The 23,839-nt window shown below is 48.1% G+C and overlaps 1 protein-coding gene across 1 annotated transcript; it reads left to right on the top strand.

The window, feature by feature from the left end:
* The first annotated feature begins 2,681 nt into the window (after positions 1-2,681).
* SMYD5 (SMYD family member 5) lies at positions 2,682-22,964 on the top strand. The gene is given in 14 exon segments (XM_087935697.1): positions 2,682-2,798; positions 5,324-5,432; positions 6,936-7,072; positions 8,609-8,730; positions 9,774-9,781; positions 9,784-9,842; positions 10,022-10,126; positions 12,316-12,378; positions 14,629-14,699; positions 15,744-15,850; positions 17,430-17,486; positions 17,612-17,706; positions 17,859-17,929; positions 21,119-22,964. Coding segments are annotated over 14 exon segments (1,248 nt in total). The 5' UTR covers positions 2,682-2,699; the 3' UTR covers positions 21,264-22,964.
* The last annotated feature ends 875 nt before the right edge of the window (positions 22,965-23,839 follow it).

The raw sequence follows: 23,839 nt of genomic DNA, 5'->3' as shown, positions 1-23,839 counted from the left end.
GATTTTGTGTTGATTTTGTAGACTAGATTGAGTGGTTTGCTTGGAAGTGGAGATGGTTGAGAGAATGACCGGCATAAAGTCACCCAGCCGGCTTTCGTGCCTAAAGCAGGACTTGAACTCACTGTCACCTGGTGATCGGCCCAGTCACCCAGATGGCTTTTATGTCTAAGGTGGGACTAGAATTCACTGACACCTGGTGATCGGCCCAGTCACCCAGATGGCTTTTATGTCTAAGGTGGGACTAGAACTCACTGTCACCTGGTGATTGGCACAAAGTCACCCAGCCGGCTTTCATGGTTAAAGTAGGACTAGAACTCACTATTGCCTGGTGATCGGCCCAGTCACCCGGACGGCTTTTATGTCTAAGGTGGAACTAGAACTCACTGTCACCTGGTGATCAGCCCAGTCACACAGATGGCTTTTATGTCTAAGGTGGGACTAGAACTCACCATCTCCTGGTTTTCATAGTGTTTCCTGGTGATTGGACCAAAGTCACCCAGCTGGCTTTCGTGCCTAAGGCAGGACTAGAATTCACTGTCACCTGGTGATTGGCCCAAAGTCACCCAGCTGGCTTTCGTGCCTAAGGCAGGACTAGAATTCACTGTCACCTGGTGATTGGCCCAAAGACATCCAGCCAGCTTTCCTACCTAAGGTGGGACTAGAACTCACCATCTCCCGGTTTCTACTCTGGTGCCTTAACCACTAGACCAAACTGGCTCTCTTAGCAAGGAGATGTGGGATGCAGGGGGGCTGAATTGGGTGACCGCTGAGAGAATCATTCTAGAAGAGAAAGGCGCCTGCGCCTGATCGAATGGGGAAAAATCCGAAGAAAGCCAAACGTAAAGTTTCGGCCCTTTCTCCAACTTCTGCTCCTGCCATGCCAACTTACCTCACGAAATCAGCCTTCATTTGCAAAGAACTTGGCACCACATTTGAGAAGCGGCCTTTGAGGTCCCACCGAGGCTGGTCTGTGAGACGTGACGCTACTCTCCGAGCACCCAGCTTCAGGAATAGTCTATCCTAAAAGGCCAATTTTCTGGGACAAGGAAAAACAAAATGCCCCTTTTCCATTTTGCGGCATTTCTGGAAGGCATCTCTCAGCCTCTTGACCAGGGGTGGAGAACGACGGCCCTTTTGTGTCTTGTAGACTTTAACTCCTGATCCAACCTCTATATCTGTTTGCTTCCTTTATGTATCCCCCCATTTCTCCCTCTCTCTCTCTGTCTGTCTATCTATCTATCTATCTATCTATCTATCTATCTATCTATCTATCTATCTATCTATCTATCTAATCTAGTATCTCTCCCTTCCTATCCAACCCTTCCTCCATCCATCCACCCATGCCTTTATCCCTAACTATCTATTTCTTTCTCTACATCCCTCCTTCCCTCCCTCCCTTCCTTTATCCCTCCCTTCATCCTTCTCTCCATCTATATCTCTCCCCTCCCATTGTCCATCCATCCCTTCCTCTATTCCTCAATCCATCCCTCCATACTTCTATCCATCTCTCTGCTTTTCTCTGTCCACATCTCTCCTTCCCTCCCTTCCTCAATCTATCCCTCCTTCTATATATCCATCTCTCCTTCTCTCTCCATCTACATCTCTCCTCCCTCCCTCAACCCATCCATCCCTTCATCCATCCATCCATCTACATCTCTTTCCTCTCTCCGTCCACATCTCTTCTTCCCTCCCTCCCTCAATCTATCTCACTCCTTCCCTCTTATATATCCATCTCTCTTTCTCTCTCCATCTCCATCTCTCCTCCCACCCACCCGCTCCTTCAACCCATCCATCCCTTCATCCATCCATCATCTACATCTCTTTCTCTCCCCTCTCTCCTTCTACATCTTTCCCTCCCTCCTTTCCTCTATCCCTCAATCCCTCCCTCCTTATACCATATATCCATCTCTTTTTCCCTCTGTCCTTCTATTTCTCATTCCTCCCTCCTATATAGCTGTCTACATCTCCTTCCTTCCCTCCTCCGTATGTATGTATGTATGTATATGTGTGTGTGTGTGTATATCCATTCCTCTTTCTCTGTCCTCATCTCTCCTTTCTTCTATCCCTCCAGTCATCCCTTCCTCCATCCATCCATTCATCCCTCCCTCCTCTATATAGCTGTCTACATCTCTCCTTCCTTCCCTCCTTCCATGTATGTGTGTGTGTGTATCCATTCCTCTTTTTCTCTCTGTCCTCATCTCTCCTTTCTTCTATCCCTCCAGCCATCCCTTCTTCCATCCATTCATCCCTCCCTCCCTCCATATATATATCCATTCCTCTTTCTCTGTCCTCATCTCTCCTTTCTTCTATCCCTCCATCCATCCCTTCATCCCTCCCTCCCTCTATATAGCCGTCTACATCTCTCCTTCCTTCCCTCCTTCCATGTATGTGTGTGTGTGTGTGTATCCATTCCTCTTTTTCTCTCTCTGTCCTCATCTCTCCTTTCTTCTATCCCTCCAGCCATCCCTTCCTCCATCCATCCATCCATCCCTCCCTCCCTCCGTATTATATATATCCATCTCTTTCTCTCTCTCCGTCTACACCTCTCCTTCCCTCTCTCTCTCTCTCCCTTTGTCCATCCAGCGGGCGCCGGCTTGGAGGGCGGCGCTGCGACGCTGGGCCGGCCCAGGCGGCTCCTCCTCCTGCTCTTCTTCCTCCTCCTCCTCCTCCTCTTCCTCCTCCTCCCGAGCGGGGCGAAGATGGCGGCTCCCAGCGGCGACCCCTTCGCCTTCTGCCTGGAGGCGCCCCCCGGCCAAGCCCGCCGCGCCCTGGAGCTGCGCCTGACCGGCAGCGCCAAGGTGAGCCCGCACAGCCCCGACCCGCATCGGCAACCGGGCGCCCGCAGCAACTGCAGCAGCAGCAGCAACAGCGCCGGGCTGGCGGTGGGGGGGGCTCCGGTTGGGCTGCCCGGCTGCACTTCTTCCTATGGGGAGGCAGGGAGCCGGGGGAGGGGCAGGTGGACTGGCCGTGTGGGGGGACACCCCCCCTTCCCCTTCTCCCTGCCTGGGCTGCGGCCGGGGGCTTTGGCCACGTGCGCCCGGCCCGGATCGTCGGAATCGTCCGAAGCTAAGGCAGCATTGGCTACTTCCAGTGAGGCTGGGCAGGAGGGGGTGGGGGGGGTGATGGAAAGAGAGACCCGATTGCGACTCGATCCCTTGAGATCCTTGCCCGAATGATCTATATATGGGGGTGGGTTTCCTGAGCAGCGGCGTCTCCCTTCTTGTCACTCGATCGATCGATCCAAGGGACCTCGGAGGTCTTCTAGTCCGACCCCCCCTGTTCAGGCAGGAGACCCTATACCAGTCCAGTCTCTTCTTAAAAACCTCCAGTGATGGAGCAGCCACAACTTCTGGTGGCAGGCGGTTCCACTGGTTAATTGTGCTCACTGTCAGGAAATCTCTCCTTACTCCTGGCTTGTTTTCTGGATTAGTTTCTATCCCTTGCTGCTTCTTTTTTTGCCTTCTGGTGCTTTGGAAAACAAGTTGACCTCTCTCTCTCTCTCTCTCTGGCTGGGAATGCTGGGAGTTGGAGTCCACCCATCTTAAAGCACACCAGCTGGGGAATTCTGGGAGTGGATGCCCATAGGTCTTAAACCAGGGGTCACCAACCTTGGCGACTTTAAGCTTTGCGGACTTCAACTCCCAGAATTCCTCAGCCGGGTTTGCTTTTAAGATGGTTGAAAGCTGGCTGAGGAATTCTGGGAGTTGAAGTCCGCAAGGCTTAAAGTCGCCAAGGTTGGAGACCCTTGTCTTAAAGCACTTGGGCTGAGGATTTCTGGAATTGGAATTCTGCAATTGGAATTTACCCTTCTTAAAGCTTGCAGCCTGGGGGATTCTGGGAGTTGGAGCCCACCTATCTTCCAGACTCCTTGGGGGAAGGGGTTGTCTGTTGGTCTTCCTTCTAAAAGAGATGTTTTGGGTGGTCTTCTCTGAGATAACCTCCCCCAGGACAACTAGGTAAGAACTGATTTCTCCAGCTCAAGGGTTTTCCAACTTGGCAAGTTTAAGACTTTTGGACTTCAACTCCCAGGAGTCCTGAGCTAACATGACTGGAGGAGGAATTCTGGGAGTTGAAGTCCACAAGGCTTAAAGCTGCCAAGTTTGAAGACCCCTGATCTATCATCTGTCTGTCTGTCTATCTATCCTCTCCTCATCCATCCCTCCATTTCTATCCATCCATCCATCCTCTATCACAAGGGTCTTCCAACTTGGCAAGTTTAAGACTTACGGACTTCAATTCCCAGACTTCCTGCGCTAACATGACTGGAGAAGGAATTCTGGGAGTTGAAGTCCACAAGTCTTAAAACTCAAGTTTGAAGACCCCTGCTCTAGATCTTTATATAATCTATGTCACCCATCCTCTGTCTGTCTATCATCCAGCTAGCCAGTCAGCCATACACTCTCTGTCTCTCTATTTATCTCTCTATCTAGTTCTGTATCTAGATTTTTATGTAACCTATATCATCCATATCTATCTATCTATCTATCCATCCATCCATCCATACATACATACATACATCCACCCACCCATCCATCTCTATCTATCTGTCCATCCATCCGTCATCTATCACAAGAGTCTTCCCACTTGGCCAGTTTAAGACTTGTGGACTTCAACTCCCAGAATTCCTGAGCTAACATGGACTGGAGGAGGAATTCTGGGAGTTGAAGTCCACAAGTCTTAAAGCTGTCAAGTTTGAAGACCCCTGCTCTAGATCTTTATATAATCTATGTCACCCATCCTCTGTTTGTCTATCATCCAGCTAGCCAGCCTGCCATACACTCTCTGTCTCTCTATTTATCTCTCTATCTAGTTCTGTATCTAGATTTTTATGTAACCTATATCATCCATATCTATCTATCTATCTATCTATCTATCTATCTATCTATCTATCTATCTATCTATCTATCTATCCATCCATCCTATCAATCATCTATTCCTCTCTCTCCCTTCCTTTCATCTGGCTACCCCAAGGGTCTTCCAACTTGACCAGTTTCAGACTTGTGGACTTCAACTCCCAGAATTCCTGTGCTAACGTGACTGGAGGAGGCATTCTGGGAGTTGAAGTCCACTAGTCTTAAAAGCTGTCAAGTTGGAAGACCCTTGCTCTAGAAAGAGTGCAGAGAAGAGCCACAAAGAGGATTAGGGGACTGGAGGATAAAACATATGCAAGAGCGGTTGCAGGAACTGGGTACGTCTAGTTGAATGAAGAGAAGGGCTGGGAAGGACTGTCAAGTTTGAAGACCCCTGCGTCCAGCTCACCCTTCCTGCAAAGGACCAGCTTTGGACATTTCCTGAATTCTACTTCATTTTTCTCCAATTAAAGGGCAAAGGGCTTTTTGCCACCCAGAACATCAGGAAAGGGGACACGATTTTCGTGGAAAAACCTGTGGTGTCAGCTCAGTTTCTTTGGAATGCTTTGTATAAATACAGAGGTAAGTGGATGAGGGGCAACCTGTCCTCACAGGGACGGTGCATGTGGCATGTTCCTGGTCATGGGTTTGGATACACAACAACTGGGCCACGCTTGTGACCATTTGCAGTGTCCCACCGTTGCACGATTGGTGTTTCTGATTGTGGTGGGTGTGGTTTTCTCGCAAACGTTTCATGACCCAGCTAGGCAACATCATCAGTGCTAGGGGAGAGTGGGATGCAGGGAGAGAGGGGAAAGGGGAAGGAGGAGGAAGAGAAAGGGAAGACGGTGGGGTCCTTGGTGCTCTCTGAGCTTGGTAGTTTTCTTGCAAGACATCTCATGACCCAACAGGAAGAGAAAGGGAAGACTGTGGGGTCCTTGGTGCTCTCTGCGCTTGGTTGCTTTCTTGCAAGACATCTCATGACCCAACTAGGGAACACCATCAGTGCTGGAGGAGAGTGGGATGCAGGGAGAGGAGGAGGAAGAGGAGAGGGGAAGGAGGAGGAGGAGGAAGAGAAAGGGAAGACGGTGGGGTCCTTGGTGCTCTCTGCGCTTGGTTGCTTTCTTGCAAGACATCTCATGACCCAACTAGGGAACACCATCAGTGCTGGAGGAGAGTGGGATGGGAGGAAGAGGAGAGGGAGGGAGAGAGGAGGAGGAGGAGGAAGAGAAAGGGAAGACGGTGGGGTCCTTGGTGCTCTCTGCGCTTGGTTGCTTTCTTGCAAGACATCTCATGACCCAACTAGGGAACACCATCAGTGCTGGAGGAGAGAGGGATGCAGGGAGAGGAGGAGGAAGAGGAGAGGGGAAGGAGGAGGAGGAGGAGGAGGAAGAGAAAGGGAAGACGGTGGGGTCCTTGGTGCTCTCTGCGCTTGGTTGCTTTCTTGCAAGACATCTCATGACCCAACTAGGGAACATTTTCCGGGCTAGAAGGGAGTAAGGTTTGTGGAGAGGAGGGGGAGCGGGAGGACTGTGGGGGTCCTTGGTGCTGTTTGAGCTTTGCTGTTTCCTTGCAGACATCTCATTACCAAACTAAGTCACATCATCAGTGGCAGAAGGAGTGGTGTTTGTGAGGAGGAGGTGGTCAGTTGGATCCTCGGGGTTTTCTGAGCTTGGTTGCTTTCTTGCAAGACGTTTCATGACCCAACTAGGTAGCTTCATCAGCGCTTAGAAGGAAGTGAATTTTATGGAAAAGGAGAAAGGAGAGGGAGGGCTGTGAGTCCTTGCGCTCTCTAGCTTGGTTGTTTTCTTTCAGACATCTCATAGCCTAACTAGGTAACACCATCAGGGCTAGAGGGGAGTGTGTGTATGGGGGGGTTGTTCTCTGTTTATATTCTATTGGCTTGAAGACCTGTCAGTCTTGCTGTGGGGGTGGTTTTCTTCTTGCTGGTTCGTCGATTGGGATATTCCTTTGTCCATTCATGACAATTCTAACACCTCGGGGGCGGGTTGTTGTTGTTGTTGTTGTTATTATTATTATTATTATTATTATTATTATTTGCAACCTCCCCCCCCTCCCTTTTAGCCTGTGACCACTGCTTACGCGCCCTAGAAACTGCTGAGGAAAATGCTCAGAGGCTGCTGGGAAGATTCCAGCTCCTTCCTCACCCAGAGAAATGCAGCATTCGAAAAGAGCTCCATCAGTGCTGTCCCGGCTGCCAGGTAAACCAGCATTGTGTGCGTGCGTGCGTGTGTGTGTGTGTGTGTGTGTGTGTGTGTGTGTTTGCATGCTATTAATTTTTTTTTTAAAGTCATTTGTAATGGCAAAGCCTTATCACCAAGCTCAGACAGCACCAGGGACTCCACAGTCCTCCTCTCCTCCTCCTCTTTTCCTTCTCCTCCTCCTCTTTTCCTTCTCCTCCTCCTCCTCCTCTTTCCTTCTCCTCCTCCTCCTCCTCCTCTTTTCCTTCTCCTCCTCCTCTTTCCTCCTCCTCCTCCTCCTCCTCCCTCTTTTCCTTCTCCTCCTCCTCCTCCTTGTCCTTTTCCTCCCTGCAAATCCCACTCCCTTCTAGCACTGATGATGTTACCTACTTGGGTCATAAAATGCCTGCAAGAAAAACCACCAAGCTCAGAGAGCACCAGGGACTCCACAGTCATCGCTCATCCTCCTTCCCTCCTCTTCTTCCTCCTTTCCTTCTCCTTCTCCTCCTCCTCGTTTCCTCCTCCTCTTTTCCTTCCCTTTCTCCTCCTTTTTCCTCCTCCTCCTTTCCTCCTCCTCCTCCTCCCCCCTGCAAACCCCACCCCCCTTCTAGCACTGATGGTGTTACCTAGTTGCGTCCTGAAATGCCTGCAAGAAACCTCCAACTCCGAAAGTACCATGGACCTCATAGTTGTTGTTGTTGTTGTTGTCCTGCTCCTCCTCTTCCCCCTCCTCCTCCTGCTCCTCCCCCTCTCTTTAAACCCCATGGCAGGATTCCAGCAGTTACCCCCTCCCCACCCAATTAAATTATGAGTCTCGAGCCAAACTTCCAAAACTTCAAAAGGATTTATTGGGAGTTCACATGTCCGACACTGCCTGGGTGTGGTTGACTCTGAGACACATCATTCCTTGTCACCCTTGACCCTGGTTTCCCCCCCCACACCCCTCTGGGTGTATCCTAATTCATATTCTCCAATGGGACACCTCCATAGCCCAGAGTCATCAGTCAGGCTCTCTAGTTAGATCTTTGCGCGGCAGGAACTTCAGTCACCTCGTCACTATCTTTGAAAAACTATTTATGGAATGCGCTTTCGGTTTCCAAGCTGCCTCACTGCTCCCCCCTCCCTTTCTATTGGCAATTCTAAAAAGACCAGAGAAATATTTTATGAGTTGACACCCCGCAGTTTCTAGCATTGATGAGGTTACCTAGTGGGGTTACGGAATCTCTTCAAGAAAAGCACCCGGCTCAGAGACCACCTCGAGCTACAAATATTCTCCTTTGCAGGTTGCTCTCCACTTAACGACCATTCATTTAGTGACTGTTCAAAGTTACAACGGCACTGAACAAAGTAACTGACGACCCCTTTTTTCACACTTAACGACCGTTGCAGCCTCCCCCGTGGTCATGGGATCAAAAATTTAGAAGCTTTGCCAACTGGCTCGCTTAATTGTCTTTGCTGAGCTATGGGAATTTTGGGGCTCAGTTGTGGTCGTAAGCCGAGGACCACCTGCGATGGCAGTGTGACTTTTCTTCGTGTTGCTGTCTTGTTGCTTCCCAGGTGGATTACTGCAGTTCTGAGTGCCGCCAGGCCGCGTGGAATCAGTACCATCAGGTTCTCTGCCTGGGACCCTCCAAGCAAGACCCCGGTCATCCTCTCAACAAACTGCAGGAAGCTTGGAGGTAAGAGGTGTGTGTGTATGTGTCTGTGTGTGTGTGTGTGTGTGTGTGTGTATGTGTGTTCGGGTTCGGGTTCAAGAGGAACTGCTTTGAAGCAGCTGCACAATTCTTCCAAAATGGCTTTTGTAGGGAATAGGATGGAATGGAATGTAGATTAGAATGGAATGGAATAGAAAATAGAAAAGAAAATAGAATGGAATAGAATGTAGAATAGAACAGAAAATAGAATAGAGTAGAATAGAATAGAAAATAGAAAAGAAAATAGAATAGAATAGACTAGAATGTAGAATAGAACAGAAAATGGAATAGAATGGAATGGAATGGAATAACAGAATAGAATAGAAAATAGAAAAGAAAGTAGAATGGAATAGAATGTAGAATAGAATAGAACAGAACAGAACAGAACAGAACAGAACAAAATAGAACAGAATAGAAAAGAAAATAGGAGTAGAATGTAGAATAGAATAGAATAGAATAGAACAGAACAAAATAGAAAATAGAAAAGAAAATAGAATGGAATAGAATGTAGAATAGAACAGAAAACAGAATAGAGTAGAATAGAACAGAAAATAGAATGGAGTAGAATGTAGAATAGAATAGAATAGAATAGAATAGAATAGAATAGAATAGAACAGAATAGAATAGAATAGAATAGAATAGAATAGAATAGAATAGAATAGAAGCAGAATGGCATGGCATGGTGTAGAAGAGAAGAGAATATAGAAAATAGAATGGAACAGAACCGAATTCTTTCTTGGCCAAGTGTGACTGGACACACAAGGAATTTGTCTCCTCTGCAGAAGTGTACATACAAGCAAGAAGTGATAAAATCATGATCATCATCACGAAATCCAATATATATTGCCAGGGTCTCTCGCAAGGGGTTAGGGTCGGTTGCAGGCTATGCGTTGCATCTTGCAAAGCCAATCTGTGGGTCATTACTTTCTCTCTCCAAGGGGTTGGCTCAAAATGTCCATTTTGTCTCTGGAAGTTTCTGGAATTTCCTTTTTAAAAACAAAAACAAACCCCCCGCTTCTCCTGTCTAGGAACATCCACTACCCCCGGAGACTGCGAGCATTATGTTGATGGCCAGGATGGTGGCAACCGTCAAGCAGGTACGTATGGGCTGTGCCCGCCAGTGAGGACGGGGCCCCTGCAGGCTAAGCCTCCTGGGAGTACGGCTAGTCCTCGAGCTACGACCACAGTTCAGCCCCCAAATTCCTGCTGCTGAGTGAGACTGTCGCTAATTCCGTTTCACTAAGGGGTCGTCGAGTGAAACTTCATTTTGTTCCAGGCGAAAGACAAAGAGTGGTGGATCAAACTTTTTTCTCAGTTCTGCAATAAAACCGCCAACGAGGAAGAAGAGATCATTCACAAGTTGCTGGGAGACAAATTTAAGGTGAGGACAGTTTTTCAAAGAAAGGATCAGAGATGGCCATGGTGTGCTACCTCCACTTCCTCCTCCTCCTCTTCCTCTTCCTTCCTCCTCCTCCTCTTCCTCCTTTTTCTCCTGTTCTTCTTTTTCCTCCTCCTCCTCCTCCTCCTCCTCTTCTTTTCCTCCTCCTCTTCTTTCTCCTGTTTTCTTTTTCCTCCTCTTCCCCTCCTCCTCCTTCTCTTCCTCCTCGCCCTACCCTCTCCTTCTTTTCTCCTTCCTCCTTCCTCCTCCTCTTCCTCCTTTTTCTCCTGTTTTCTTTTTCCTCCTCCTTCTCTTTCTCTTCCTCCTCTCCCTACCCTCTCCTTCTTTTCTCCTTCCTCCTCCTCTTCCTCCTTTTTCTCCTGTTTTCTTTTTCCTCCTCCTTCTCTTTCTCTTCCTCCTCTCCCTACCCTCTCCTTCTTTTCTCCTTCCTCCTCTTCTTCTCCTTCTGCTCCTCCCTTCTTTTCTTCCTCCTTCTCTTCCTCTTCTTTCTCCTATTCCTCTTTTTCTTCCTCTTCCCCTCCTCCTCCTCCCCCTACCCTCCCCTTCTTTTCTCCTTCCTCCTCCTCCTCTTCTTTTCCTTTTACTCCTCCCTTCTCCCTTCTTTTCTTCCTTCTCCTCCTCCTCCTCCTTCTTTCTCTTGGTCCTCTTTTTCCTCCTCTTTCCCTCCTCCTCCTCTTCCTCCTCCTACACCCCACTCCCTTCTCTTTTGCCATGCCATATTTCTGTTTTTAAATCTATTAAACGATGCAAATGTCAAATCAAAACATTACAGTTTTCTCTCTCTTGGAGGAATCACATTGTAGTTGCAGTAATGTTGGTGCAGATGCAACATTTCTCTCTCCGAATGCTCGCTTGAAATTAAATTAAAAATGGGGAAAGCCTTCTGCTCCAGGGTTAGTTGTGCCAAGACAGAATTTAGCAAGGGCAGAGGGAGAAACTTACAAGGGAGCTAAGGAGGGCCCTAGGTAGGCCGTGGGTCTCCCACTGGAGTCATTTTGTGAGAGTGTCCACAGCAGGCTGTTCAAATTTTGCCGCAGAAGGCATCCTTGGAAATTAATCTGGAGTCTGTGGGTTTGTGCTGACAGTGCTCACTTCATTCCGAAGAAAAGACATGGCTGCTTTAAAAAGTTTTGGTTAGGGAAAGACACAGCTGCTTTAAAAAGTTTTGGCTAGGGAAAGACACAGCTGTTTTAAAAAGTTTCGGTTAGAGAATGATGCGACTGCTTTAAAAAGTTTTGGTAAGGGAAAGATGCGGCTACTTTAAAAAGTTTTAGTTAGGGAAAGACGTGGCTGCTTTAAAAAGTTTCAGTTAGGGAAAGACGTGGCTGCTTTAAAAAGTTTCGGTTTGGGAAAGATGCGGCTGCTTTAAAAAGTTTCGGTTTGGGAAAGATGCGGCTGCTTTAAAAAGTTTTGGTTAGGGAAAGATGCGGCTACTTTAAAAAGTTTGGATTAGGGAATGACACGGCTGCTTTAAAAAGTTTTGGTTAGGGAAAGATGTGGCTACTTTAAAAAGTTTCAGTTATGGAAAGACGTGGCTGCTTTTTAAAAAGTTTTGGTTAGGGAATGATGCGACTGCTTTAAAAGTTTTGGTAAGGGAAAGATGCGGCTACTTTAAAAGTTTCAGTTAGGGAAAGACGTGGCTGCTTTTTAAAAAACGTTTCGATTAGGGAATGATGCGACTGCTTTAAAAGTTTTGGTAAGGGAAAGATGCGGCTACTTTAAAAAGTTTCAGTTAGGGAAAGATGTGGCTGCTTTTAAAAGTTTCGGTTTGGGAAAGATGTGGCTGCTGAAAAAAGTTTGGGTTAGGGAAAGATGCGGCTACTTTAAAAAGTTTGGGTTAGGGAATGACACGGCTGCTTTTAAAAGTTTCAGTTAGGAAAAGAATGTGTACTTTAAAAAGTTTCAGTTAGCAAAAGAATGCAGCTACTTTAAAAAGTTTGGGTTAGGGAAAGATGTGGCTGCTTTAAAGATTTGGAAAGAAATGCTCTGTTCCAATTTCGAAGCATCTTTGTGGTTGCAGGTGTGCGGTGCTACCCAGCCCTCCCTGGGTACCTTTGTGCGCTTTCTCACTTTCCATCTGAACCCATATCCGGGTTAGTTCACTAGCCAGGTTTTGTGTGGTGCAGATGCAGTCAGTAAGACCGAGTTTCTTCTCCTCCTTCTCCTTCCAGGGCCAACTCGAAGTCCTGCGGATGCTTTTCACAGAGGCTCTTTATGATGACCATCTCAACAAGGTAAACCTCACACCTGTCCAGCCATTGTAGGCCCCCTTCAACCAGTGCAGGGACTAGACAGGTAATCCTTGACTGACCATCTCATTTGAGCCCAAAATTTCCTCTGCTAATCAAGGCAGTTGAGTGAATTTTGCCCCATGGTCTTGCCACCGTTGTTAAGTGAATCACTGCAGCTGTTAAGTTGGTAACCCAGTTATTAAGTGAATCCGGCTTCCCCATTGCTTGTCAGAGGTTGCAAAAGGGGATCACGTGACCCCAGGAGTCCGCAACGGTCATAAATATGAGTCAGTTGCCAAGCATCTCAGTGTTAATCACCTGACCATGGAGAAGCTGTAGTGGTTATAAGTGAAAAAAGTTCATAACTCACACTTTTCAGTTCTGTTCTAACTTTGAACGGTCGCTAAACAAACTGTTTAGGACCACGTGTAATTCCATGACTCAAGACATTTCACAGGAAGAGAAACACGGGTGGGATTAATTTGCGTGCTTCCTTATAGAGAAATATCTTGGCCAGGAGTGTGCAACTTCCATCAACAAGATTTTGGGGAGAAAAAGCCATTTTGGGGTGAAAAAGCCATTTTGGAAAGGCTGGGGAGAGATTTTGGATCCTTTCCCAGCTGAGAACGCAGTGTGTCTTAACCTTGGCAACTTAAAGATCCGCGGACTTCAAGTCTCAGAAATCTCCAGCTAGCATGCTTCAAGTTGGGTGGAATTCTGGGAGTTGAAGGCCACATGTGCTGACTGAGGAATTCTGGGAGTTGAAGGCCACATGTGCTGACTGGGGAATTCTGGGAGTTGAAGGCCACATATGTTGACTGAGGAATTCTGGGAGTTGAAGGCCACATGTGCTGACTGGGAATTCTGGGAGTTGAAGGCCACATGTGCTGACTGGGGAATTCTGGGAGTTGAAGGCCGCATGTGCTGACTGAGGAATTCTGGGAGTTGAAGGCGCATGTGTTGACTGAGGAATTCTGGGAGTTGAAGGCCACATGTGCTGACTGAGGAATTCTGGGAGTTGAAGGCCACATATGTTGACTGAGGAATTCTGGGAGTTGAAGGCCACATATGTTGACTGAGGAATTCTGGGAGTTGAAGGCCACATATGTTGACTGAGGAATTCTGGGAGTTGAAGGCCACATGTGCTGACTGGGGAATTCTGGGAGTTGAAGGCCGCATGTGCTGACTGGGGAATTCTGGGAGTTGAAGGCCACATGTGTTGACTGAGGAATTCTGGGAGTTGAAGGCCACATGTGCTGACTGAGGAATTCTGGGAGTTGAAGGCCACATATGTTGACTGAGGAATTCTGGGAGTTGAAGGCCACATGTGCTGACTGAGGAATTCTGGGAATTGAAGGCCACATGTGTTGACTGAGGAATTCTGGGAGTGGAAGGCCACATGTGTTGCCTGGGGAATTCTGGGAGTTGAAGGCCACATGTGCTGACTGGGGAATTCTGGGAGTTGAAGGCTACATGTGCTGACTGAGTAATTCTGGGAGTTGAAGGCCACATGTGTTGACTGAGGAATTCTGGGAGTGGAAGGCCACATGTGTTGCCTGGGGAATTCTGGGAGTTGAAGGCCACATGTGCTGACTGGGGAATTCTGGGAGTTGAAGGCCACATGTGCTGACTGAGGAATTCTGGGAGTTGAAGGCCACATGTGTTGACTGGGGAATTCTGGGAGTGGAAGGCCACATGTGTTGACTGGGGAATTCTGGGAGTTGAAGACCACATGTGCTGACTGAGGAATTCTGGGAGTTGAAAGCCACATGTGTTGACTGAGGAATTCTGGGAGTGGAAGGCCACATGTGTTGCCTGGGGAATTCTGGGAGTGGAAGGCCACATGTGCTGACTGGGGAATTCTGGGAATTGAAGGCCACATGTGATGACTGGGGAATTCTGGGAGTTGAAGGCCGCATGTGCTGACTGGGGAATTCTGGGAGTTGAAGGCCACATGTGTTGACTGGGGAATTCTGGGAGTTGAAGTCCACATGTGCTGACTGAGGAATTCTGGGAGTTGAAGGCCACCTATCTGAAAGTTGGCCCTCCTGAAGACATGCATTGTTTCTGGGCTGCTGTTTGGGCCATTCTCCGAAAACCTTCCTCTGGAAAGCTGAGCCGTTTTCCCCATATCATGCAGAACTCAGTTCAAATAGTTTAAGCTTAGTGCAAATTTTACCAATTATCAGGGATATGAATGTGGCACAATTTGCACCTCCCCAATGTGTACAATTCTTCTTTTCTCTCCTACAGTGGTTTTCTCCCGAAGGCTTTCGGTCTTTGTTTGCCCTGGTTGGGACCAACGGACAAGGCATTGGGACGAGGTAAGTCAAATATATAAACTTAATAGCTATGGGCAGTCCTCGATTTATGACCGTTTATTCAATGACCTTTCAAAGTCACGACGACACTGAAAAACAATGACTTAATTTTCCTACTTACGTCTGTTGCAGCATTCCCAGGGTCATGTGATCAAAATTTGGCCACTTGGCAACCGTCTCTCATTTATGACGGTTGTAGTGTCCCGGGATCAGGTCTTCTGACAAGCAGAGTCAAGGAGGAAGCTAGATTCGCTTTAACAACCGTGTTGTTAACACAATTGCAATGATTTGCTTAACGGTGGCAAGAAAGGTCGTAAAATGGACCAAAGCTCCCCTTGCCAATGTCTCACTTAGCAACAAAAATTTGGGGCTCCATTGTGGTCGTATGTTGAGGACTACCTATTCTGTATTCTGTATAGTGGTTGCAGTCCTTACATTGTGTGTTGTAGATGGGATGGCTGGATTTTGGGGTTTGCTTAGGATGGTTTTTTTAAAAATAAATGTAATGAAGTTTCTATTAATTACATTTCTTAGTGCTTAACAAACATCATGTTGTCTGGGTATTTAATTTGCTTATCAATACCGATTCCATTCTCACTCTCCACCCCTTTTTTCCAGCCATTGGTAAAATAAATTTCATGTTTGATCATATTCTGTGCCTTCTTTCTGCTTGATTTTTAATGTCAATCTATCCATTTCTGCACCATCTGATATCTTAATTATCTCTTCATCTTGCGGTGTTTCTTCGTCTTTCCAATATTGTGTGAAGATCATCCTCACTGCCGCTAAGACATGTAATACAAAATATAGTACATATTTTCCTTACCGGTTTTTTTTTTCTGATATCATCCCTAATAAAAACAGTTCAGGTTTAAATCTACATGTTTCCCTATTATCTTTTTTTAACCAGTCTGTTTAGGATATTATTATTGTTATTGTTATTGTTCTTAGAAATTGAGGGCAGGTTGAGACTCATAATCCCACTTGTTGTGGGCTTTGCTTCTCTCTCTCCCCCGCCCTCGTTCCCCTCCCCTCCTCCCCCGGCAGCTCCCTGAGTCAGTGGGTCCATGCCTGCGACGCTTTGGAGCTCCCGATTCAACAACGGGAAGAGTTGGACGCTTTCATCGACCAGCTGTACAAGGACATCGAGAAGGGTGAGTCAGATGGGGAGACCTCCAGCCCCTCGAAGGTCCTTGCCCTGCTGGGGGGGAAGGGACGGGATGGGACGGTGGGGGAAGGCTCGGTGGGTTCTTGTGGGGAGGGGGCTTCCATGGGAGTTCTGGAAATTGGGGAGAAACTACCGGACGTTGGGGTAGCATTGCCCAACTCATGACGCGCTGGAAGATCCAGGGAAGACCATGTGGATCAGAGGTGGAAGGGCTGAGTAGATGCTTTCTAAGACCTCCAAAGAGTCCGAACCTTCCTTCCTTCCACCCCTCCCTCTGTCCTTTCCACCTCTCTCTCAATCTCTCTCTCTCTCTCCTTCCTTCCTTCCATTCCTCCATCCTTCCTTCCATCTATCTCCTTCCTGCCTCTCACCCTTCATCCCCCTCTCCATTCCTTCCTTCCCCCTCTCATCCTTCTTCCTCTCTTTCCTACCTTCCTGCTTTCCTTCCTTACGTTTCTCCATTCCTCCATCCTTCCCATCTATTTCTTCCCTCCCTCCCTGCCCCCCTTTTCTCCTATCCTCCCTCCCATCTATCTCCTTCCTTCCCTCCCCTTCCTCTTTCTCCTATCCTCCATTCCTCCCATCTATTTCCCTCCCTCCTTCCTTCCTTCCCTCCCTCCCTCCGTCCCCCTTTTCTCCTATCCTCCTTTCCTCCCATCTATCTCCTCCTTCCTCCCCTCCCTCCCTCCCTCCTCCTTCCCTCCCCTCTTTTCTCCTACCCTCCCTCCCTTCCCTATCTTTCCTTCCTTCCTTCCTTCCTTCCCTTCCTTCCTTCCTTCCTTCCTTCCTTCCTTCCTTCCTTCCTTCCTTCCTTCCTATCTTCCTCCCTTCTCTCCCTCCCTTCCCCTTTTCTCCTATCCTCCCTCCCTCCCATCTATCTCCTTCTTTCCCTCCTTCCTCCCTTCCCTCCCTCCCTCCTTTTTCTCCTATCCTCCCTCCCATCTATCTCCTTCCCTCCTTCCTTCCTCCCTCCCTCCCCTTCCCCTTTTCTCCTATCCTCCATCCCTCCCATCTATCTCCTTCCTTTCTTCCTTCCTCCCTTCCCTCCCTCCCTCTCTTTTTTATCCTATCCTCCATTCCTCCCATCTATCTCCTTCTTTCCCTCCTTCCTTCCCTCCCTCCTCCCTTCCCCTTTTCTCCCATCCTCCCTCCCACCTATCTCCTTCCTCCCTTCCTTCCTCCCTTCCCTCCCTCTTTTCTCCCTCCCAGCTATCTCCTTCCTTCCTTCCTTCCTTCCTTCCTTCCTTCCTTCCTTCCTTCCTTCCTTCCTTCCTTCCTTCCTTCCTTCCTCCCTTCCTCCCTTCTCTCCCTCCCTCTCCTTTTTCTCCTATCCTCCATCCCTCCCATCCATCTCCTTCTTTCCCTCCTTCCTTCCCTCCCTCCTCCCTTCCCCTTTTCTCCTCTTCCCCACCCCTCCCGTCTATCTCCTTCCCCCTCTCCCTCTCTCGGTCCCAGGGACGGCTTTTGAGCCTCGTGATTCCACACCCCTTCCAACCTCGTCCAGCCCCTTCCACGTCGCCCCGTCTTTCTCTGAACCGTCTCTCTCTCGGTCTCTTTGGTTTTAGAGACAGGGGACTTCCTGAACTGCGAAGGCTCCGGCCTCTACATGCTCCAGAGCTGCTGTGAGTACCCAGCACCGCCTCTCCGCCCCCCCCCTTTCCCCTCCCGGGGAGGGGTCTCTGCTCTTTGACACCCCGGACCGCTTCCCCCTCATCCGGACAAAGGCTTCAACTGCTCCTTTTTACAGGCAACCACAGCTGTCTTCCCAACGCCGAGGCCTCCTTCCCGGATAACAATTTCGTCCTGCATTTGACGGCCGTGGAGGACATCCACCGGGGAGAGGTGAGGTGATCTGTCGGCAGAGCCTGGGGGAGAATTCCCCCAGGGAGGCCGCTCTCTCTTTCCCCTTCCCTCCCCGGCTGTCTTGGCTGTGGCGGAGGCACCTCGTTTTTCTGCTTTGGGGGCCTTTGCAAACGGCGTTTTCGTCCACCCAGGAGATCTGCATCAGCTACCTGGACTGTTGCCAGAGAGAACGGAGCCGGCACAGCCGGTGCAAAATCCTACAGTGAGTAGTGAGGGTCTGTCTGTCTGTCTATCGTCTCTCCATCCATCCATCCATCCATCTTGATATATGCATCTATCCAGCCAGGCAGCCAGCCAGCTTGATCTATCTATCTATCTATCTATCTATCTATCTATCTATCTATCTATCTATCTATCTATCTATCTCTATCTATCTATCTATCTATCTATCTATCTATCTATCTATCTATCTATCTATCTACCTACCTGTTGACCTGTTTCTATCTCTATCTACCTACTGACCTACCTATCCATCTATATACCATCCTATCCATCCATCCATTTACCATCCTGTCTACCTACCTACCTATCCATCTATCTATCTATCTATCTATCTATCTATCTATCTGTCTGTCTGTCTGTCTGTCTGTCTGTCTATCTGTCTGTCTGTCTGTCTGTCTATCTATCTATCTATCTATCTATCTATCTATCTATCTATCTATCTATCTATCTATCTATCTATCTATCTATCATCTATCTATCATCTCTATCTATCTATCTATCTATCTATCTATCTATCTATCTATCTATCTATCTATCTATCTATCTATCTATCTATCTGGCAAACCTGGCATTTATAAACTCCTGGATTGTTAAATTGATGGAGCAAAAGAGCTGGCTCCTAAGAAATTACATTTCCACACACAGCTGAAATCCTCCTGGCAGCCTTTTCTTTCTCAAATGTTCCTGCAGCCCACCTCCCAAAAATCTATTATCTATGTTAGTGTTTGGGGACAAACCCCCAAACAGAATGTGCAGCAGCAGTCAAGCCAGGCAGCCAAATGAGAGAGGAAGGGCCCTGGGGTTTACACACACTGATGACAAAACACTGTTTGTAGGTTAAATAGTTGTTTAATCCAATTAGAGTTTAAACATTGTCAATCAGTCCATATGTCATTCACAAATATATCCTTTCAGTAACTTAGTCCATTTACTAGTCAGTTCTATATCCTTATCTTCTTGTAAAGATATCTTCTCCTCTGATACCTTCTTTGAAGACAACGCTGAGTATTCACAGGATATCAGCACATCAATGAAATAGTCCTTTCGCTCAGGTATTCAAACAGTTGTAGCAAACAGTAGCAAACAAAACAGTAGCAAGCAGATGACAAGCAGAGAGAGGTTATTGCTTTCTTACTGCCTTTTTATTGCCATTTGTAACCGCACCCTTAATTAGTTAATTACAAGCAGTTTTGTGCTTAAAGCTACAAGTTACAAACTCCCAAACCTTGGTTTATATATTTATTCACCCAAACTTAGTTGGTGTATCAATGTTATACCCAACAATCTATCTATCTTTTATCTATCTATCCTATCTGTCTGTCTGTCTGTCTGTCTGTCTATCTATCTATCATCTATCTATCTATCTATCATCTATCTATCTATCTATCTATCTATCTATCTATCTATCTATCTATCTATCTATTTGCCTTTGTATGTATCCGTCTATCAATCCATCCATCCATTCTTCCATCTATCTATCTATCTATCTATCTATCTATCTATCTATCTATCTATCTACCTACCTATCTCTTATCTATCTATTTATCTATCCTGTCTATCATCTGTCTGTCTATCTATCTATCTATCTATCTGCCCATCCGTCCGTAACACACACAAGCACACACACAAACACATCCCTCCTAATCCTTCTTTCTCTTATTTTCCCCACAACAACCACCCTGTGAGGTGGGCTGGGGTGAAAGAGAGTTGACTGGCTTTCCGTAGGGGGCTGTCCAGCATGGGAATCAGGAATCCCAGGCAGTTCAAACAGGGATAAAGGTTTATTGCAAGCATTTGCGCCCTACGAGAATCTGAACAGTCCAAGCCAGATGAGAGTCAGCGGAATTCAAAGTGGCCGGGACTGCAATCTTGAGGCTGATGACACCTTTGACCCCTTCCTCCAGCTCAGCCTGGGTTAGGATATCCTCAACCTATGACCAGAAGGGAAGCCCGCTCATTACAGGCAGGTCCTCGACTTACAACCACAATCCAGCCCCCACATTTCTGCTGTTAAAGTGACGCATTTATCAAGTCACCCATTTTACAACTTGTCTTGCCTCGGTTGTTAAGTGAATCGCTGCAGTTGAAAGTTAGTAGCCCGGCCGCTAAGTGAAACTGGCTCCTCCATGGATTTGGCTTTGTCTGAAGGTCGCCAAAGGGGATCACATGACACACTGTGGCCGTCGTAAATATGAACCAGTCGCCCAGGGTCTGGATTTGGATAAATGTGATCCTGGGGAACGCTGCAGCAGTCATAAGTGTGAAAAAGAAACCCTTAGTCACTTTTTTTTCAGGGCCATTGTAAGTTCAAATGGTCACTAAATGAACTGTTGTGAATCGAGGACTACCTGAATAGTTCTATGTCCCAAAGGATTGTATTTTTAATTTCTTGATGGCGAGACGTTGCCAGCGAAGTACCCGGTCATAAGTCGAGGCCTGCTGTCATGCCCTTGTTAGAGTCCGATTCTGGGGGGGAGGTTGAGCAGCTGACAGGAGTGGGAGTGTGGCTCCAGTGGCTGTGGAAGAAATGGGGGAAGGGCACAGTCCAGCTGGGCCTTCAGAAGAAGGCCACCCCCTCTTCATCCTAAGGCACGCAGGGAGGAACGGAGAAGGGAGCAAACTGGCTTACGGGAGAGAAAAGGGCCCTGATCCCTTTCATTAGTTGCAGCTGGGAGAACAAGATATAAGTGGAGCATTTAAATAGCTCCTTGCTGGAAGCACAGCGTGCTTTATGTTGGCCGAGGCTTATCTGGGTTTTGGGGTCCTCCCAACTGTGGGTGCCGCATTATCCTTTGAAAGTCTGCAATTTATCATCCCGGCCTGCCATGTTAATTACTTCAGTGTGGTTTGTGTTGGCTTTTTTTATTTCTAATTATCTTTACTTTGGGTTCGGACTGCATTTCTGCCCTTCGTAGACTGTTTTTGGAAGAGTTTGATCTCCAGCCGAGGATAACTGGACATTGGGGGCCAAGTTGGAGGCATTAAAGGGAATTTATTCTACTTTGGTGACTTTGTTATTTTTGTGTCACGCCCCTTTGGGTCATCACACCCGCCTTCAATTCCCAGCAAATCTTCCGTGTCGTGAAAACTCTCCCAATTTCTCTCTCTCTCTCTCTCTCTCTCTCCCCTTCCCGCTCTCCCGGTTCTCCCCTCCCCCAAATTTCTGTAGGGAAAACTACCTGTTCGTCTGTTCCTGCCCCAAGTGCCTGGCTCAAGCCGAGGATCCGGACGTAACGTCGGAGGAGGAAGAGGAGGAGGAAGTCGAAGGAGAGGCGGACGGAGCTGAGCTGGAAGACGAGATGACGGACGTTTGATCTGGGCTCCAGGGTGGGAGGGGGAGGAAGGGACGAATGGGGGACACCTCTAGAGCCCTGGGCTGTGTTGGGAACAGCATCCTGGTTAGATGGTGGCTTGGGAGGATGAAAGTTGTGGGGGGGACATGTGGTGGCCAGGGAGGGGCTCAAAGCAACCTCCGTATCCATCCTCTTGACCCACAGGGTGCCCAGTAAGGAATGGTTGGGTCCTGAATGGGCATGGATGCCCCCTGGCCACTCCAACCTGGAAGGGAGCAGAAGATCTGGGTGTCCATTTCCAACAGACCAGGATTCAACAAAAACTCATCCATCCTAACCAGGTTTGCATCTAGCCAGTGAGACAGTATTTGCCTTAAAGGCCGTGAGAATCCAATCCTGGCCCCGAACCGCAGCTCTTGGTCTTCCCGGGGAAGCGAAGCAGATAAACCTGGTTTTCTATCCAGCTGGTCCTCGACTTATGACCACCATTGAGCCTTAAGTTTCTGTCGTTCAGTGAGACATTTTGCCAAAGGGGAGTTTGTCCCCATTCGGATGACTTTGCTCTGTGGCTAAGTGAATCGCCGCCGTTGATAAGTCAGTCCCTCCCGGTTGTTAAGCAAATCGGGCTTCCCCCCCTTTTATCAGAATGTTGCAACGGGACATAACGACGGTCATAAATGTGAACCAGTTGCCAAGCAATCCGAATTACGATCCCACGGGGGATGCTGGAAAGGTCGTAACTACCAAACATGTCTTAAAAGCCCTTTTTGGGGGGCCGTGGGCTGACTTCAGTCACTAAACAAGGTGGTCGTAAGTCGAAGTTTACCTGTGCTCACTCTCTCTCTCTTTCTGCTCCCCCTGTGGTCTCCAGCTATGCAAAACAGCCCGGGCCCGAAAATATCGGGGGTCCATTTCAAGATGCTGGCTGGGCTGGGTGTTTTGGGGGAGACCCACAGGCCAGGCCTGAAGTCCCACGGGGCACCCCCCCTCCCGTAGGGGTGGGTTTCAAAAATCCCAGCGACCAGTTCTCTACCTGGTTGCTGTGTGGGCGTGGCCAGGGTGGGCGTGGCCTACTGGAACTTCCGGGAGGGCTGTTTTTCACCTGTCCCAGAATCCGGAGGCTTTCCTCAGGCCTCTGGGAGGGCGAAAACAGCCTCCCCCAGGCTCCTGTTTCCAGACTTTTGTACTTCCGGAAGGTTTTGTACTTCCCCCGCTCCCAGATCCTCTGCGTGGAGTCTGCACTTAACCTGCATCAGAAACGGGCCGCGTGGAGACTCCGGGGACGGGACGGGAGGGGTGACCGGTTCGGCGAACCAGGTGCAAATTTAACATCCAGTTCTCCCAAACTGGTCCAAACCGGCTGAACCCTACCCCTGCCCTTCCCCCTCTTCCCCCCAAGCAGGCTGGGTTGATTCCGGGGTTTGGACCTCGACCCACAGCCTCCAAAAGCCAGAATCCGAACCCGGCACCCGAGTTTGCTTGGCCTGCTGCGACGTGTTCGGCCGTCCCTCCGTTTTTCGGCAATCCAGTCCCGGATTGTCAGACGGACTATCATTAATCCTTGTTTTAGTCTTGTCTGCTGTCCTGACCCGGGATTGAAAAACCGGATAGTTTTGCTTTTTGAAGGCCCTTTTTTCGTCCGTTCACGCTTCTTCCTGCAAATTTTGTAATTCTATGCAAATCTCTCCCGCCTCCTTCAATACACTAAAAGATTTGCTTCGATTTGGCTTGGCTTGCTTTTTCGTCTCCGGATATGTAATGAATAATGCTGATTAATCTTTAATGTTCGTTTGATACAGCACAGGAATTCCTCCAGCTGTCAGGATTCCGGCAGCTACCCCAATTAAACCATGAGTCTCGAGCCAAAACTTAAAAATTTATTGGGAGTTAACATGCCGGCACTACTTGGGTGCAGCCAACTCTGAGGCACATCATTCATTGTCACCCTTGACACCCTGGTTTTCCCCCACCTCTCTGGGTGTATCATAATTCATATTCTCCAATGGGACACATCCATAGCCCAGAGTCATCAGTCATGCTCTCCAGTTAGAATTTTGCGCGGCAGAGACTTCAGTCACCTAGTTACTATCTCTGAAAAACTATGTATGGGATGCACTTTCGATTTCCAAGCAAAACCCTTTCCCTCCTCCCTTTCTGTTGGCAACTCTAAAAAGACCATAGAAATATTTTATGAGTTGACATTCGGCTCCCCTCACTTCTTGAAGTGCAACACCCCCACCCCCCCAAAAAAACGCATAAAAACCAAATTGATTGCAGGTATAGAACTTAAAGAGTTGCAAACCCGCCCCCAAGGCTTGGTTGGATTTTCTGCATGGGACCTTACTACAAGGCGATCGGCTTGGACGTTCCTACTCTTTACCCAAGATGCCGCTGATAAAGGGTAGCCCTTCCACTGGATCAAATATTGGAGTTGTCAAGGATTCGCTGCACCTCATAATGGGTTTGGCCTCTGACCGTAATTGAGCCTAATCTTTCTGTTGCTAAGCAAGATGGTTGTTAAGTGCAACAGTCATAAGGGTGAGAACCGGTCATAAGTCACTCCTCCCCCCCCAGTGCTAATTGCAACTTCGGTCACT

The sequence above is a fragment of the Pseudonaja textilis genome, chromosome 6 (genome assembly GCF_049901715.1).
Source record: "Pseudonaja textilis isolate UNSWEBS1 chromosome 6, rPseTex1.2, whole genome shotgun sequence".
NCBI classification, from domain to species: domain Eukaryota; kingdom Metazoa; phylum Chordata; class Lepidosauria; order Squamata; family Elapidae; genus Pseudonaja; species Pseudonaja textilis.
This window is presented reverse-complemented; position numbering and strand designations above follow the sequence as displayed.